At 37.1% G+C, this 20,007-nt stretch overlaps 1 protein-coding gene across 8 annotated transcripts in view; it reads left to right on the top strand.

The window, feature by feature from the left end:
• LOC120773793 (tight junction protein ZO-1) overlaps window positions 1–20,007 on the top strand; it is a 74,717-nt gene that overhangs the window by 17,701 nt on the left and 37,009 nt on the right. For 6 of the 8 annotated variants that reach the window (XM_040102911.1, XM_040102903.1, XM_040102894.1 and 3 more), the window contains exons 2-3: window positions 7,618–7,693; window positions 15,128–15,659. In XM_040102911.1, the coding sequence (XP_039958845.1) occupies window positions 7,618–7,693; window positions 15,128–15,659 (608 nt within the window). Of the gene's footprint in view, window positions 1–7,617; window positions 7,694–13,813; window positions 13,939–14,582; window positions 15,017–15,127; window positions 15,660–20,007 lie in introns of those variants that run through there. The other 2 variants (XM_040102916.1, XM_040102922.1) reach the window with 2 other exon arrangements.

Raw genomic sequence — 20,007 nt, 5'->3', positions numbered from 1 at the left:
AAACTAAGTATTAAGTTTTTTAGGATGCGATTTTTCCACACAAAAATATGTAAAACAATCACCACAATACGACTTCTTCTTTACTGGGGTGACACCGCTTATGAGTTTTTAGCCCGTTGTTAACTCGGCTATAATCGCGTAAGCGGTGTCTACGCCAATAAAGAATAAGAAGTGTTTTCGTCAATTCGGACGACATGATCTAGCTAGCGTAGCCACTGTCTTTTAATTCACTGAACTAAAGGACATTTTATATCCTCGCAACTTGCAAGGATCAAAGCTGGGAAAATACCTTCGGTGGCATAACTTTATATTAACCCATTAAGGACAGAACGCTTAAAATTTACGTAAAATATTGAAATACTAATTTTGAGCTGCTAAATTAAAATCCGAAAAGAAAAAATCTAAATGTTCACAGGGGGCGTGCCAGGAGCCTGTGACGTATACGTCACGTTGGTCCTCATACTTTTTTATTTTGTATTTTACATTTCACTTAAAATAAAAAGGAACATTCATATTTCGAGATAAAGTAAGGAAGAGTAAAAAAGATTAGTTAATATTTATAAAATGATAGCGTTTGAAGCATTTAGTACACAGGCCCACATTGCATTTTCCACACATCGTTATGCACACTGTATTGCAATTATGACCTTGGCAACGTCGACGTTGATTACAAGGAGCTACCTCCACAAAGTGATCGATGCCATCGTATCTTTCGTTCGCACATTCAGCTTCACTTTTCGGTCTTCGAAAACCTCCAGGTGGCTTTCTAATGCCAAGACTACCACAATAGTGTCTGGAAATTGCTCGACGAAAATCAATTTGGGTCATGCCTGAACCGCTTTTCCGATGCAGAATCCAAGCATTTTGAATTGAAACGTCTATAAGCCACGTAAATATAGACTACCACCATTTTTACCCCTAGTGGCAATTCTGTAAGCATTTACGTTCTGATCCATTCGATCTGTACCTCCCATTGAAGCATTGTACATGGCTACCGCATATGGCCGTGGGACGTCGATTTTTCGGCGTTGTTCTCATGAATATCGACAGACCTCGTACACATGATTTTTCCGTAAATCGTTGAAACTACAGTAACAACAGAGTTGCCAGTCCATTTGGTTATGTATATTTTTGCACCTTCCAGTTTTTGCTCTCTATGTGTCCACTTTGTTTCTTTTTTAGAGCCTTTTTATGAGGCAAAGGGCAAGACCTGGGAATCATAATTTCTCGCATCGTTCCAGTGCCATCGTAGCCCCGCTCTTTCAAACTGAAGTAGATAAATTTTCAATATATATGCAATGGGGTAATTGCCTTTTTTCGTCATTTAGATCATCAAGCACGGAAAACAATGGCGCATGGTTCTTTCCGTACATTTTCGGATATTCTTCTGCTATACGTGGATTAATGCCTTGGTACATCTCAAAATTTACAAGGTATCTTTGGGGCGTATTGAGACACCACATCTCCCTAATAAACTGCTTACAACCGTGTCGACCGTAATACTTTACCGTAGACTTGCTTTTTCACTGCATCAGTAATTGGACGGATTTTCCAAATTTTGTCCCCCCCGATCTTCCAAGCTGTTATCTTTGAAGTGCATATAACGAAAAATGATTTCGAACCTATTGCGTCGCATGCTTTCGCTAACCATAGAGCACAGCATATCTGAATCTTCGCACCAGTAGTCACTTTTTTTTGGTCGAGATGTATACCCAGTGACAATCATAATACCAATAAACACCTTCATCTTATATATGGTAATGTTGGGATTTTGACCTTCTACTTGAACCGAGTAAGCATTGGATTCATCATATAAAATCTGTAGGACCTCATCATCAACAAACTTTTCAAATTGCTGATGTGGAAAAAGCCCGCTACAATCTGTGTAATTTGGCTCAGGGAAAAAAGGTTTTGATCAGGAGTTTTGTTAGACGTACGCATAGTTGGTTCTTACTTCAGAATTTCTGGTGGTCTTTGAATTGAGGAAGATGGAGGTTCTGTCAATAAATTTGTTCCAATGTTTTGAAACGAATTTTGAAAAACATCTTCAATTAAATTGGCAAAGACTAAAGGAAAGTTCCTCATCTGTACAGACAGCAAATCGTGTATGTCTGCAATAACGTCTCCTTCCAATCGCAATCCCATAATAGAAGTTATCAGAAACGCGGTCATTGGTGCCCCTCAGAAAATCCAAGTAATGTGGATCCCTGGCCATGCTGGTATTACAGGCAACCACTTTGCAGACCTCGCTGCGAAAAATGTAGCCAGGACTCCTGCCTTAACATACTACGTCTCATCCAAGCAAGACATTCTTATCCTTATTAAGCACAAAAGGCATCAAAAAAACGCAAGCGAATGGAAAACATTTAAACATCACTACGCGGTCATAAACCCAGCCAGAAATCGTATAATCTACTCGTCAACAGTTCCAACTAGCGCAATGAAGACATATACTCGATTAAGGATTGGACACACTATCATAACACACGCCCACTTACTATCGGGTAAAAGCCCATCCATTTGCCCCCTTTGCGATGACACCGCTATTATCAAACACTTACTCACACTCTGTCCGATGCTTCACCCAACAGCCCACAATTCTGGCAACATTGATCTCATAAAACTACTAAGTGAACCTTCAGAAAAAAACGTGATGATTGTATATAGATTCTTAAAAACCAACGATTTGTTAAAATATATTTAAGCAACTTACATCTTTATTAACCCTTAGCAATTAGAATTTTTCACCTAGTTATAATTACAAGACGGCTGAAGGCCTCGTAGCCAGTGCTGCGTTTATGTATTTATATAATAAAACTCTTTTTGTTATATGAATTATTATAAATAAATAAAATAAATAAATTGGCAATATCGTCATCCGTGTAGTTTAGTGCATCATCTACAGGTATGTCATCGTCGTTGGTAGTACACACTAATTCACATGGCGCTTGCAACTGCTTCTTGCTTAAATTTTCGATGGTGCCGCCGCAGTCTTCTTCACCTGGATCTTCATCGGACACCTGACCTTCATCGGGCGGCTCTAGGTACACTTTATCAATATCTTCATCGTCACTCTGTAAACTCTCTAGGTAATCTAGCATTTCATCCGTATTTTCGAAGTATCTAATAATATAAACAAATCAATATATGTACTACCAGGGTATTTGGACCAACGTAACGTGTACGTCACACCAATAAAAAACTTAACCAGACACTAGTAAAACATAATAACTTGTAAGTTTTTATTTCGCACTATTTGTCTACACATATTTTTTAGTAATACTACATACATTATTTTTTTTTTAGTTGCACGCAAGTAAAAAATATATATATACTTACTTTTTGGCCTTTGCCCTTCTCGACATTTTTCTTGTTTTCGATATACACACAAAACCAAACTAACGCCAAAGTATCTATTCACAAGCAAAACTTAACTGCAACTGACGCAAACTTGATCGTACCGCTTAAGAAGAGATTATGTTGCATTTTAAATTTAATTAGCATTAGCCATTTTTTTTACGGCAAATAAAGAAGGGCTATGCTGTCGTGACGTCTACGTCACATTGGTCCTGAATGGGTTAAAAAATGTTGCGAATGAATTCAACATTCATTATTCGACAAAATCATGAATGAATTTTATCTATTTTTGCGGCTCTATTCCCGTTGTCGTTTTAAAACGAAATAAGAATGACTATTTGGCATTCCTGTCGACGTTTTCGTCATTTATAGAAAATAAATTCGTGTTTTAGTGTCAGAATTTAAAAAAATCCTGAGTGTGTCAAAGGGTTAAGAAAGGGGATAAACCATTTAATTTTAATATTTTTTGAAGGGATATTTCGAAAAACCTTAATAAAATACATAGGTGCATGCTTGGACGTAGATAATTAACATAAAATAAATAAAATTTGTAAAAATATATTTTTATACATATCTATATCTATCTAAGGGTTTTAACATTTATGTATCTTTATATTTAAGGCATGGAGGAACTTAAAATTCAAAATAAAAAGAAATGGTACACAACATATCCGAAGATAAAGCAACAGTAGGAGTAGTTATTATTATTGCCTTATTATATATACATATGTAAATTCACAAAATGGTTAAAATATTTTCTGCAAAAAACAAACAAAGGCAATACTTGTAACTTGGAGATGTGAAAATAATGCAGTTTACGTGGGGAGAGGGCGTGGTTACCATCCGATTACACCTATTGTCACGTTGTCGCAAAAGCTGTCCAAATGATTTGTGTTACGATATAGCTTGAATGGTTTGGGAGATATAAGCATTAAATCTATTAGGAGGCGGGACCACGCTCACTTTTAAAAAATTTCAAATCAAAGATTTTTGCAATTCGTTGTACCAAAAAACAGTTTTGTATCTTAATTTTCGACTTATGTAGGTATAGCAAATTATAGGTTTTCGATTTATGACGTTTGTGGGCGTGGCGGTGGTTCCATTACGACTATCTACGAACTCGTTCTTCCTTTTTTTGCCAAGGAAGAGGTGTAACAATTTGATCATTGCATTACATTGCAATATTTCAATTTTTACTCAAATCACGCTTTACACTTTACTCGCGTTACAAACGGGCGGACGCACAGACAGTCATCCGGATTTCAAATCCGCCGCGACTGTATTGTGGATTCGGTAGAGAGCGTTCATAGCTAACGAATGAGCGTCTGATCAGTTGTCTCCGAGCACTTGGAGAGTCAGGACAAACATTTTCGCGCGACGTGTTTCTGTGAGTGGAGCAAGCCCGTTAGAGGAGAGGTACGCGATTAAATTCTGTGGTAAACTCGGTAGATGTACGTGCGCTCCGAGGCCCTAACATCGACTCGGACTACTATCTTGTTGCAGCCAAGATGCAAAAAACGCACGCCAACAAACACAAGGAAGGTTCGACATCGGGAAGCTGCAATCACAACAGACAGCCGAACGATTTGCTACTCGGCTTGCACTCCTGCTCTCTGAGAGCACTCGTCAACAACTCGGTATAAGGGAACTGTGGGACGGCATCTCAAACTCCTTACGTACAGCTACAACCGAAACCATTGGTTTTCGGAAAGTACAAAAGAACAGCTGGTACGACGAAGAGTGCCGTGTCGCAGCGGAGAGAAAACAGGCTGCCTACCTCGCAACGTTACGATCGACCACAACACGTGCGGGATGGGATAGATACTGAGATTTGAAGAGGGAAGCGAGACGCATTTGCAGACAGAAAAGGAAAGAGGCCGAAATGCGTGAGTACGAAGAGCTTTACAAGCTGCTCGAAAATTCTAAGAAAAAATGCGGCGGCTTACAGAAGGTTTCAAGACCGGAGCATACTCTTGTAGAACCCCCAAAGGTAATCTAGTCACCGATGCCCAGAGTATACTTAAATTATGGAGGGAACAATCGACGACGATGGAGCCGACGTTCCATTGCTCGACCATGAAGAAGTTCGAACAGCAATTACCCCCTTGAAGAACAACAAAGCGGCGGGGGCCGATGGATTGCCGGCCGAGCTATTCAAACAAGGCAGCGAAGAACTGATAGGGAGCATGCATCAGCTTCTTTGTAAAATATGGTCGAACGAAAGCATGCCCAACGATTGGAATTTAAGTGTGCCACAATCTGCGCCAACTACCGTGGGATAACCCTCCTCAACATCGCATATAAGGTAATATCGAGCGTATTGTGTGAAAGATTAAAGCCTAACGTCAACAAACTGATTGGACGTTTTCAGTGTGGCTTTCATCTTCAATCTTGGAAAAGACCCGTGAAAAGAGAATCGACACACACCACTTCTACGTCGATTTCAAAGCTGCATTTGACGGCACGAAAAGAAGCAGCCTTTTTGCCACGATGTCTGAATTTGGTATCCCCGCAAAACTAATATGGCTGTGTAGACTGACGTTGCGCAACACCAAAAGGTCCGTCAGGATCGGGAAGGACCTTTCCGAGCCGTTCGATACCAAACGAGGTTTCAGACAAGGCGACTCCCTATCGTGCGACTTCTTTAACCTGCTTCTGGAGAAAATAGTTCGAGCTGCAGAACTAAATAGAGAAGGTACCATCTTCTGTAAGAGTGTACAGCTGCTGGCGGATGGACGAAAACACTCCAGCTCTGAAAGTATTCGACGCAGTACCCGCCGGGGGAAGCAGAGGAAAAGGAAGACCTCCACTCCGTTGGAAGGACCAAGTGGAGAAGGACCTGGTTTCACTTGGAATATCCAGTTGGCGCCACGTAGCGAAAAGAAGAAACGACTGACGCGCTGTTGTTAACTCGGCTATAATCGCGTAAGTGGTGTCTACGCAAATTAAGAAGAAGAAGCAGCTCGGTAAATCTGCGACTTAGACGTTCGATATGATTAAGCAGGCTTATCCACATAATGCTTTAGCAAGAAGAGGTGTGTTTCGGTGGCACTAGGCCTTTCTGGATGGCCGGGAAGAGGTCGTTGATGAAAACCGTGCTGGGAAACCTGTGATTTCGATAAACTTCGATAACGTGTCTCGTGTGCGCAAAGATTTGAACTCAGACCGTCGACTAAGAATTCATTTAATTGCCCAGATGTTAAATTTATCAAAAGCTGTAGTTCATGACATTATGACGGAGTACTTGAACATACGCAAGGTCTGCGCAAAGATGGCTGCCAATTGGAAGTTGCACCACAATAACGGCACGGCTCACCGCCATTCTTGTGAACAGCTATCCAACCAAGACCGGCATCCCAACGCTCTCACAGCCTCCCTACAGATCAGATGTGGCTCCCCCGAACTTTTTTTGTTTCCTTGGCTGAAAAGACCGATGAAAGGCAAGCAATTTGAGACGATAGAGGGGATCCAAGCAGCATGCACCTCAGCTCTCAAGGCTATTCCGTAGAATGCCTTCCGTGACGCCTGCAAGCAGCGTTGTATCGATGCAGAAGGAGTCTATTTTGAAAGTTTTTTTTAAATCGACTCAGTCCTATTCCTTTCCGGACAAACCCTGTAGCAGCCGTAGCTGAGAGTATACAAGAAGACCCGGCCTGAAGTATAAAACAAGATGGCATATTTTTCTTCGAGATCTTAAATTGAAAGATCCCAAATTTTAAGCCAAATTTTGTTCAATTATGAGGCCCTTTTATGCGAACAAGCTGAGTTGCCGCATTTGGAACGAAGAGCAAGCTGAAGAGATTCAAGAGATAGCAAGGGGTGATTGGATTAGAGTGAAAATTTATCCCAGGAATAATGAGTGACTTATAGAATTTTGTTTTTGTTCGTCGAGAGAGGACTTTACTTCACAATTGCCTACTTAGTCCGAAGTAGCGCCTGTTGGCAAGAGATTAGTGGTCATTGGATTAGATTGAAAATTTATCCTGCCTGAAATAAACAGTAAAATAATAATTATTACATGTTCATGAATTTTACTATAATTTCCGACAGTAGAAGTAATATCGCTTTTAATAGTTTCAAAAAAGATAATTTTTTAGAATTTTACAATAATGTATGCACGTATTTGCCTACCTATCTTCAATGATAAACTTATACGTTTATGAAATATTCTACAAATAATATATTCAAAAAGAATACATATGTATTTTGCCCAACAATTAAATAGCTATTATAATTTACATAAACTTTAATTATTTTCAGATGCTGCAGTTAATAACACCTCACCATGTGAAAATAAAATTCAAAAGGATTTGGAGCCCATCGATTGCATAGAGAAGTAAGCATATACATAAATATGTATACAACAGTTATATAAATAGGTCTTGAATGCTGAATAAGCTCAACAATACCTCATATTTAATATGATTTATTCGTATAATATCTCTTAAATTATTTTTCAACGATATATCTTTATATATAAAAATAACGTGTCACGTTGTTTGTCCTAAACTACTAAACCGATTCTAGATATACAGTGAAATAAAAAATTATAAAAATACAGTGAAAGCTCTATTAAATGCTCTATTAAGCGGACATCTCCTTTATCTATGCACATTGTTGATGTTTTTTGAGTATAATCTATAAACGGACAACTCTATTAACTGGACAGAATGGCTGATAACCAGACATTGAGAAAGAAGCCTTAAATTCGTTATTTTTTCCAATGAAATTAATTTGTATGAACATATTCAAAATTAAACCTTGGATTCTTATACCGACAAAACCTTACCTTTATTCGTAAATAAAATTTTCACTGTATTGAATAGTTTATTATATGAATCCCACAGCAAAGCGTGGCCGGATCCACTAATATGTATAAATAATGTTAGTTATATATAAGTTTTTATAAACCATAATTAAAAGAGAGCCTTAATATGGCGATTTTTTCTTATTCATAAGCCAACCATCAATTCCATTCAAATATTTATAGCAGAAACCTTTTCTATTTTTCTATTAAACTATAAATACCGAACACTAATCAATACATAATTTTTCGATTCACTCGACTTAAGCTACTTTTTCATATGAACAAAACTATCATACATATGTACATATGTAAATATTCATGAATATCGAATAAACAACGTTTTGGCCTTTCCCAATATGAAACTTGTGTTAACCGACAACAAAACATTTTTCAAACTAAACACACAGTCAGGTATTTTAATATATGAGTGAATTTATAACTGTTGTGAGTCCTCTATCAGGCACTATTACCATATTTTCACTGATTTACTCGCATATTTGTAGGTACACATATTAATGTGTAATCTTATATGCAATATTGTAATATAGTATATCGTTTGCTCAGTTTGCGAAAAAAAACTTTCGATTTTTTTTTTATCTACTCGCTACTACTTGGGTGGCGCCAAATGTTTAGCCAGCGAAAGGGTGTGAACATAATTTATTGAACGCTACGTAATGAACGGGGAGTGAAAGTGCGTTAGATGGTTATCTACCTAATCTACCTAAATAGAGTTACATTACCTTTGACATGATCATGACATGATCTGTATCAAAAGAAGCATTTTTAAATTTTCAGAACTGCTACTGTATTCAAATGGTGAATTTGTAATTTATACTTCGCATGTTTTTCGAATCAGTAAATACACGTCAAAATATTTATTAGTATTTGAGAAAGCGTGGTTTTGTGAAGCTCTAAAATTGAATTCTTCGATTTTTACTATGCCTTAATTTATTGAACAACGAATTGCACCATCTCATACTGCATTGGTTATTCGTGAACATTTTGCCACATTTTCAACTAATATCGTGGCGCAGTCGTCGCATTCACCTGATTTACCTTCGTGTAACTTCTGGCTATTCAGCAAATTCAGATGACCACTCCGAGGACACCGTTTTGACTCAATTGAGGATGTAAAGGCTGAATTGAAGAAGGCTCTGATGGCCATTACGACGGAGGATTTTTCCAAGTGCTATGATGACTGGAAAATTCGTTGGCATAAGTGTATCGCAACGTGAGAGGATTACTTTTAAGGAGATGAAATGGACAAAATTCACCTTTCAATTTGATCAAAGTAGCATACACGTGAAAAATTTGGTATTTTTTAACTTCACTTCGACAAAAAGTACATTTTTAAAAAGTTTCTTGTATTTGTGAATTTGATTTCGCTAAGAAAAAAATTGATATATATTTTTTTATTTGACTTTACATTAACCATATTCCACTTGTACTAATATATTTACCAATATTGTCCATATGTTCGAGTGAATTGCTACTTCAAAATTTTTCGAACTGAAAAAGTGCGTTATTTAAATTATCTAACGTTAGTGCTATTTAATTTGCAAAATAAAGTCAATAATTGAAGAAAACACCAACTTTAGAGTCTTACATTTGTAAGCAAGTCAACAAGTTAGTTATAAGGAAATTCAGGAAACACATTTGTATAATCTCTCAATAAATATAAGTATATATACATATATATAGTATATATACATATATATAGTATATATATATAACAGAGTAAACTTAACGGTTGTTTTTATCTACAAGTAATATTTGGTTGGAGTCATGTGTAGAAGTTCACGCAAGTGAGGAAAGTTCTCTAATCGCCATTCACTTGGGAGTGGCCAGAAACGATTCTTTTACACATGGCTCAAGCAGCTCACTACTTCCGGTCTTTGACCAAGTCTGGGTAGCCTAAGAACATCCGTTTGAAGGCGAGCTAAAGTGAGAAGGCGAAACATCCCCTGCATAGGGTTGTGCGCTGGATTTGGGTAATGCTCGAAAATTCTAAGAAAAAATGCGGCGGCTTACAGAAGGTTTCAAGACCGGAGCATACTCTTGTAGAACCCCCAAAGGTGATCTAGTCACTAATGCCCAGAGCATACTTAAATTATGGAGGGAACACTTCTCCAGCCTGCTGAATGGCAGTGAACGCACAACACCAGGAGGAGGAGAACCCGATTCCCCAATCGATGACGATGGAGCAGACGTTCCATTACCCGACCATGAAGAAGTTCGAATAGCAATTGCCCGCCTGAAGAACAACAAAGCGGCAGGGGCCGACGGATTGCCGGCCGAGCTATTCAAACACGGAGGCGAAGAACTGATAAGGAGCATGCATCAGCTTCTTTGTAAAATATGGTCGGACGAAAGCATGCCCATCGATTGGAATTTAAGTGTGCTATGCCCAATCCATAAAAAAGGAGACCCCACAATCTGCGCCAACTACCGTGGGATTAGTCTCCTCAACATCGCATATAAGGTTCTATCGAGCGTATTGTGTGAAAGATTAAAGCCCACCGTCAACAAACTGATTGGACCTTATTAGTGTGGCTTTAGACCTGGCAAATCAACAACCGACCAGATATTCACCATGCGCCAAATCTTGGAAAAGACCCGTGAAAGGAGAATCGACACACACCACCTCTTCGTCGATTTCAAAGCTGCTTTCGACAGCACAAAAAGGAGCTGCCTTTATGCCGCGATGTTTGAATTTGGTATTCCCGCAAAACTCATACGGCTGTGTAAGCTGTCGTTGAGTAACACCAAAAGCTCCGTCAGGATCGGGAAGAACCTCTCCGAGCCGTTCGATACCAAACGAGGTTTCAGACAAGGTGACTCCCTATCGTGCGACTTCTTCAACCTGCTTCTGGAGAAAATAGTTCGAGCCGCAGAACTTAATCGAGCAGGTACAATCTTTTATAAGAGTGTACAGCTGCTGGCGTATACCGATGATATTGATATCATCGGCCTCAACACCCGTGGCGTTAGTTCTGCTTTCTCCAGACTGGAGAAGGAAGCAATGCAAATGAGTCTGGCAGTGAACGAGGGCAAGACGAAATATCTCCTGTCATCAAACAAACAGTCGGCGCATTCGCGACTTGGCACTCACGTCACTGTTGACAGTCATAACTTTGAAGTTGTAGATCATTTCGTCTATCTTGGAACCAGCGTAAACACCACCAACAATGTCAGCCTAGAAATCCAACGCAGAATAAATCTTACCAACAGGTGTTACTTCGGACAAAAACCAAACCCTATAAGTCACTCATAATTCCCGTCCTGCTATATGGTGCAGAGGTTTGGACGATGACAACAACTGATGAGTCGAGGTTGCGAGTTTTCGAGAGAAAAGTTCTGCGAAAGATTTATGGTCCTTTGCGCGTTGGCCACGGCGAATATCGCATTCGATGGAACGATGAGCTATACGAGATATACGACGACATTGACATAGTTCAGCGAATTAAAAGACAGCGGCTACGCTGGCTAGGTCATGTTGTCCGGATGGACGAAAACACTCCAGCTCTGAAAGTATTCGACGCAGTACCCGCCGGGGGAAGCAGAGGAAGAGGAAGACCTCCAGTCCGTTGGAAGGACCAAGTGGAGAAGGACCTGGCTTCGCTTGGAATATCCAATTGGCGCCACGTAGCGAAAAGAAGAAACGACTGACGCGCTGTTGTTAACTCGGCTATAATCGCGTAAGCGGTGTCTACGCCAATTAAGAAGAAGAAGAATATTTGGTTAAAATTTATGATATCTTGATGAAACTTGGGCCACGGACACGCCCACAAAATGCAATTATACGAAAGCTTTTTAATGAATATACCTCACAAACCAATAAAGCTGTATAAACCGAATTTACCGAATTATTTTAAATACGATAGCATTAAATTTCACAGTGTATATAAAAAAGTAAGGTCTCACAGGACCCGATGGAAAAATTTGACAAAAACCCTATATCTCAGTAATTACTTTAACAATTTTAACCACTTTTAGTGAATTACATTATCCACAACCATGCTTACTTCCCACATATAGCAACTTTAAACTAATAGCATTTTTGGAGTATTCTGTCATACGCCTGAACATTTTTGAAATCGGAGCATAACTTTTTAAGCTCCTAGATACCAAATATGTGTACCCCTGTGCCTATTACCGGCCATAGCGGCCAAACCGTGAGATCTAGGTTCGATGCTGAAAAATTATTTGTTGGATAACAGCAAACCCTTGTATCGAAAATTGATTTAAAAAATTCCTAAAATGGACTTGTAATACAGAACGTAATGTAGTTTAATGCTAAAACTGTTTGAAATCGGTCTATAAATTTTGTCAGTTCCCATATGTTACGTTTCATAATTTTCACTGTAGCAGGCTTTAAGCAAATTTGACGACCAATATCGTAACTTCATAGAACTGTTTTGGAACATGTTCTCGATTATACTTGGGTAACGTCAAAAGTTGATGCAATAAGTCCATACCTTCCTCTGGTTGATGATTTTCTCAAGTGCCAAATGTAACAAGTTTATCGTCCTTGGTTGAAATTTCTATGCAACATCTTTTAATACAAGGTTTTGCTACACCTGAAAGTATTTTTTATTGTTTTCATTGTGTCACCTATCTGTGGTCTATGTTAAACAGCAGATAAGAAAACAATATTTTTATATTCAAAATGGCATGAACTCAGATTGGATTTATCGTAATAATTTAAGTCTACGTGCATTTAAATCTAACAGAGGCTGCAATTTAAAACCTTAAGGGCTTGATACATTATGTTTAGATATCTTTGAGCATGCTTGTCATAGAATATGCTGGGAGAATACAAAACGTACAACAAACATGTAAAATGCGATGCATTTACATTGCATTTTACGCATGCATACATAAATAAATGTATGCATTGATAAAATATTGTTTCTAACAATACATTTAGGCATTATAAATATGTGCATTTGAAAATAATTCATATGGTAAAATATACATACGAACATATGTACATATGGAGTTGTACAATTAAAAACAATCCCATGTAAATAGTTAAGTTAGATTTAGAAATTTTATGAAAAGACATCTAAAACAATGATTAAATCAGAATGAAAATATCCTCACTTGGTATATTTTCTATCCCCCACCAGCGGTAAGGTTTTTAAGAAATTATATTGAATTATTAACACTTTATAATATATTTAAAGCATATGATAATGTAAATGCATATGTCCGCTGATAAAGAAAATTGTTTTTGGGTTTTCATGAACAAAAATGCAACTTTCGGCTATTTACTTTCATTATTTATAATTTTTAATTTAGATTTCCTACGTACCTAATCTGTTCCACTGTTAAGAAATAATCTAGTCTACATTTATGCTCTCTATCAATGTTTTCTCAGTTCAGGCTACCAATGTCTGATGCTCACAGTCACCACACAATAGATCGCTCATTTCCTCTCGTGCCTTACACGAATATCTACAGACATGGGTAAATTCGAAAATAAATTCGTATATCACCCAGTTTATTTTATGTACAGACTCAAGCGCTTATATGTATATATGTATTTTAATTTAGGATGCAGCGTGTGATTTTTACTAAATATCTTTAGTTTATAAGCAACTGCCAGTTGGAATATGTGTCCGACATAGTTAATAGCAATTCTTCTAAACGTTTAATCTCTCTGTGTAAAATGTGTATATATATTTATATTGAAGTATATATAAATATGAAGCGTGAGAGTGTAAAGTCCATGATAATACGTACTCCATTCATTTGGTCAAGCAAACGGGGTTGGTTTATCATCCGACCCGTAGAGTAGTTTGTGATCTAGTGTAAAAATAATAAAAAACGTACTTATATGAATGAAAATCTCAGAGGCAATACACACAGCCTGTCACAGTGAGCTCACTTATTTTCAGTGAAGACTTTTCTTATTGAAATACATATGTATATGCGCATACGGTTATGTATTATATTTAATTAATTAATAAATACATTTTTTAATCTAACCAAATTAAGTTCAAAATATATTATCAGACAAATAAAAAGAAATATTCGTAAATTTTAACGAAATGTTATTACATATATACAACTTATCCTGCAAGAAAAGGCTTCACTGATAATAATGAGCGAATTATTAGTGAGATGGATTTGGCTACTACGGCAACAATTTTTAAGGAGTCATGTTGTTTTTAGGGGTACTTTTTGACGCTCCGCTCTCAATATATGTAGTTATTTCTTTAATAATATTCCATAAATGACATAACGATAGCGTGAAATTTCATGGAATAGTTATTTTTCTATATATTTCATTTATCGTACGTAGGGCAGAATAAACTGTAAATGACTAAATAAATTGAAATAAAGTCATATTCTTCAATTATCATAAATCTACAAATGGCGCGTCAGTAAAAATACTTTTTATTATTTAAATAGGACAAAACTTTATTCAAATAAACAAAACCGTCTTCCACTCAATCATAGATTGATCAAAATGTAATTTATCGAAATAACTCTCTGTACCGACCTAGCGACTATAATAAATTTGTTACAAAAACACACATAATTGTTGAAGGAGATGGCAAACATAAATTATGAAGCTCATAATTTTATATGTTATACTGTACCGGAGTGTTCTACCGACGACAATTTCGATGACACGCCTTATGACAGCATGTCCTCGCTAAGCTCACAAGATTCAAGAATTGAAATCAAAATATATAACGACGTTCTGCGAAGAAAAAATTTAGATCTGGAACAAAACAGGAGAACGTCGCAACGTCGTTCTTTCCTGATGATGTCTCCGTCAGAGCTTGGTTACATTGTATCCGTTGCAACTAATACACCTTCACAACGAATACGTTCTAGGTCAGATATGTTCATAAATGTGTCTTATAAACGTTTTAGGTCTACATAAAAGATTAGTTGTAAAAATAATATATGTATATTTATTTATGCAAATGATTTTTGTACTTATAGAGAAAAGGAAAACGATCGCAATCGACGAGCAGTTAGCTATGTTGGTACAAGTCGCGATGTTGGTTCGTTGCAACGTGCTCCACGTCGGATATCACTTATGAAAGATCCTCCTCCGCCTCCACCACCAAAACCGACTCAACTTGCGCCAGTAAAAAACGTCTCGCTCACCCCACCCCTGCGTAGTAATTACGAGCAGTCTGATTATAATCTTATCCAGAAACTCGACTCGAATACCGGATTAACATCGACCGCCCAATATCAATTGCCGAACTTTTATGTAAACACTAGAGGGAGTTCAGAGACCTATACAATGGTCAGTAACAGCAATAATTACTCATCGCTGCTATGTCATTCCAACTCAGCGTCCAGCCCTACTGGTGTGCGAAAGCGTGAGAAACTTCTTCATCGGTTTAGTGACGCTGCCACTTTGGGCCGTAAATTAAAGAAGAAAAAGAATACTAATAGAACGTGCCGTTCGATGACTGAAGCCATTGAGATGCTTGCCGATCCCGTCATAGAGGATGAATTCTTTGTAAGTAATAATACACATTTATGTACACTCGTAGGTAATAATACCCAGTAAGAACATTACGTGTTATTTTATTACTTGATATCATTTGTAACAGTGAGAATTTCAAAACAGTTCTTGGTCCTTTGTGGATCTGTGGAAATATTTTTGAATACTTATAACTATAAGACTTAAATAAAGTTTTAATCTTGCCCATCTTGCATCTTATAATCGAAGGAAAAAGACACGAAAGGTACGAGATAAATTAACGCAATAAATGCATTGCTTTCTTGGGGTGTCTTTGCCTAGTATGTGTGTTGTGTATGCCAGTAATTCTAATTAATAATATAAGATTGAACTATTAATATTTATTTTTTAAAAGAGAAAGAGTTATGAGATCTGAAAAACTAGCTATTTGTGCTTATTGTTTTTCAAAAGTAACAATAGGTTCTGATCCCGTCAATGAAGAACATTTCTATTATTGTTTAGAGTCACCGAATGCCTTCACTAAATTTTAAAGGATCAATATGAGTAATTTAGTTTACTTTTTGTTACATTTATAATACGCTCGCAACATGTGGCTACGAAAAATAATAATTTTGTTCACTTAATGGTTATCACACCTAAAATTAATTGAGATAGACATTTAACTCAAACACTGAAAATAGTATAAATCGGGGTACAATTGCGCTTAGTTTGCATAAATAAAATTTTAAAGTTCGAATAATTCTTTCTCTTTACAGTATATAAATAGTTCGCCGATGACGTTATACAACTTTTCTCAGAAAATAAATTTAAGTTATGTGATCTTACACCCAAAAATAAACGAAATCGGACCATAACTATGCAAGTTCAAACTAAGAATATACCAAATAGGTTCATAATCCGTTCTGGTCCTTCAGACAATGCATGTTGAATTCTTACAAAAAAAATTTTATGACAAATTTTTGCTAACACTTTAAAGTATTTCTCCGGTTTAGATCCGACCAAAAACTGGTAATTTTAAACTTTTAATTAATTTTTAATATTTAGAAAGTGAATGTATAATTATCAGATATTTTTGAAACAAGCTAAAATGCTCTTGATTCTATACTATACTACATGTACAAATTTATTGGTAGTAATAAATTGTTATAATTAAATACCCTGCAAGCCACTAGTTGGTTAATCACTGGTTAATTACCCAATACCAGATATTTTTTTAATGTTTCTAAGAGTTTGTTGAGGACGAATTGGCGAATCTAACCGAAACTTTCTTACACATAGGGTTTTTGAACGGTGTGGAATTGAAGTGTGATTATATTGAAGTTTCTGTAATCTTTACTAGATCGGTATTTTTCACTAATAGATTGTACATACAATTAACAGATATATGTCGCTAACACTCGGATCTGATACTTCTTAATTTGGTTCTTGTTTCAATTAAACTAAGTACCACATTCTGAGTTTGATGGAAAATACTATATATCTTCTTCTTTATTGGCGTAGACACCGCTTACGCGATTATAGGCGAGTTAACAACAGCGCGTCAGTCGTTTCTTCTTTTCGCTACGTGGCGCCAATTGGATATTCCAAGCGAAGCCAGGTCCTTCTCCACTTGGTCCTTCCAACGAAGTGGAGGTCTTCCTCTTCCTCTGCTTCCCCCGGCGGGTTCTGCGTTGAATACTTTCAGAGCTGGAGTGTTTTCGTCCATCCGGATAACATGACCTAGCCAGCGTAGCCGCTGTCTTTTAATTCGCTGAACTATGTCAATGTCGTCGTATATCTCGTATAGCTCATCGTTCCATAGAATGCGATATTCGCCGTGGCCAACGCGCAAAGGACCATAAATCTTTCGCAGAACTTTTCTCTCGAAAACTCGCAACGTCGACTCATCAGTTGTTGTCATCGTCCAGGCCTCTACACCATATAGCAGGACGGGAATGATGAGTAACTTATAGAGTTTGGTTTTTGTTCGTCGAGAAAGGACTTTGCTTCTCAATTGTCTACTCAGTCCGAAGTAGCACCTGTTGGCAAGAGTTTCCAGGCTGACATTGTTGGTGGTGTTTACGCTGGTTCCAAGATAGACGAAATTATCTACGACTTCAAAGTTATGACTGTCAACAGTGACGTAAGAACCAAGTCGCGAGTGCGACGACAGGAGATATTTCGTCTTGCCCTCGTACACTGCCAGACCCATTTTCTGTGCTTCCTTGTCCAGCCTGGACGAGCAGCTGTACACTCTTATAAAAGATTGTACCTGCTCGATTAAGTTCTGCAGCTCGAACTATTTTCTCCAGCAGCAGATTGAAGAAGTCGCACGATAGGGAGTCGCCTTGTCTGAAACCTCGTTTGGTATCGAACGGCTCGGAGAGGTCCTTCCCGATATACTATATACGTATGTACATAATAAGCTACTGGCATCGGAAATTGCAGAGAATAGATATTGGTGTAATGAATCACAAGCGATGTAGTATGTATTATTATCATATACTAGTGCTGATGATTTGACTATTGCTGCGCCATTGACTGCCGATTCAAAGATAAGAGACAAACCTCCCTCCATTAAATATATTGTTAATTTCGCTATTTTATTTTTATATTTTATATGCATATAAAACAATAAATTGATTAGCTCGCTATACGCCCCTGTTTTTTTGACATTTGTTTTCATAGAAAATTTTATTCTGCAATAGAACTTTTTTCACGTATCATGAGGTATATCGTGGAGTGTATAAACAAATTTTGTCGGAATTTTTTGATGACATACAGTTATGTGAAAAATAATAAGGACAGGGATGCAAAACCCAAAACTTCAAAATATTCCTAGTATGCCATGAAAAATGCCGCCAGTTAACGGTATATTTTTTTCACTCATTATTTACATAAACAAATTCCGTTAGACAAACGCAAAGTATTTGCACACATTTTGGATCTAGGCATTCTGTGTTTAACATATTCAGTATTGTCGTTTTAAGACAATGTCGAATTTTCTTTTATTAAAACGTGTTTATTTGCAGAGATAAGGTAAGAATAATATTTTCAGTTTTAATATCAATCATTTAGAACCAGATTTTTTTCTTTATTGAATAGATATGGGGAAGGGTAAGCACTGCGATCCGAAATCTCGAGAACATATTAAAAACTTGGTGAAACAGGGGAATTCGTACAGAAAAGTTGCGAATTTACTTAATATTTCAAAAACAATGGTTAAAAAAGCAGTTAAGTGGATTCCCAAGATTGAAACACGCGACAGGAAGCCTAAAATAACTCTGTCCACCAAAAAAAGGATAATTCACTGTGTTAAAAAGAATCCATTTATCTCATCCAAACAAATTAAATGTGATTTGAATATTGATGTTGACCCGTCAACTATCCGCAAAGTGCTCATTAAGGAAAATCTCAAGTCCCGAAGTCCTAAAAAAATGCCTATGTTATCGAAAAAGAATGTGCAACAAAGACTAAAGTTTGCTGAAGAACATGTGCTTTGGTCTAAGGAGAAATGGCGTAATATTCTTTGGTCTGACGAAACAAAAATAAATTTGTTTAATTCTGATCGAGGTATTCATCATGTTAGAAGACCACCAAACGCAGCTTACTATCCTAAATATACCATAAAAACCGTTAAACATGGTGGCGGAAACATTATGGTCTGGGGATCGTTTTCATACAACGGTGTGGGGCCGCTCCATCGCATACAGGGTATTATGAAGGCAACCGATTATGTAGAAATTCTTCAAGAATGTATGCTACAGTACGCTGAAGATAATATGCCCCTTAGGTGGATATTTCAGCAAGATAATGACCCCAAACACACAGCTAAGTGTACAAAAGAGTGGTTTAGGGTCAATAACATTGAAGTAATGGAGTGGCCTCCGCAGTCCCCGGATCTAAATCCAATAGAAAATTTGTGGAATACAATGAAAGCGTCAATAAGAGGAAAGTGCCCAAGTAACAGTGACGAGCTTTGGCAACTTATTCAGGATTCCTGGAAAGCAATCCCGGTTTCCGTCTGCCGTAATCTAGTTGATTCCATGCCGAGGCGTTGTCGATCAGTTTTAAACAACAAAGGATTTTCAATAAAATATTAAACAATTTAGAAATGTATTTAAACAGAATTGAATGAAAACTATTTCCTTTTTCTTATTTAATATTGTTGTTTTTTTAGTTAAACTAGAAGGGTCCTTATTTTTTTTCACATGATAATATCTCAGATTATAAGAAAAATGAAAGTAAAATAAAATAATTTCCCATATCTGTTTAAAACTATACAAAAACCCTTTTTCCGATTTGTTTACAATAATTTAGCTTGGTTCACTGCTTTTAATTCCCTCCCATTTTTGGATCCACATAAACTTTATTCACCGCAGGCCACTGTCCTTATTATTTTTCA

Source organism: Bactrocera tryoni, chromosome 1, assembly GCF_016617805.1.
Source record: "Bactrocera tryoni isolate S06 chromosome 1, CSIRO_BtryS06_freeze2, whole genome shotgun sequence".
In the NCBI taxonomy this organism is placed as follows: domain Eukaryota; kingdom Metazoa; phylum Arthropoda; class Insecta; order Diptera; family Tephritidae; genus Bactrocera; species Bactrocera tryoni.
This window is presented reverse-complemented; position numbering and strand designations above follow the sequence as displayed.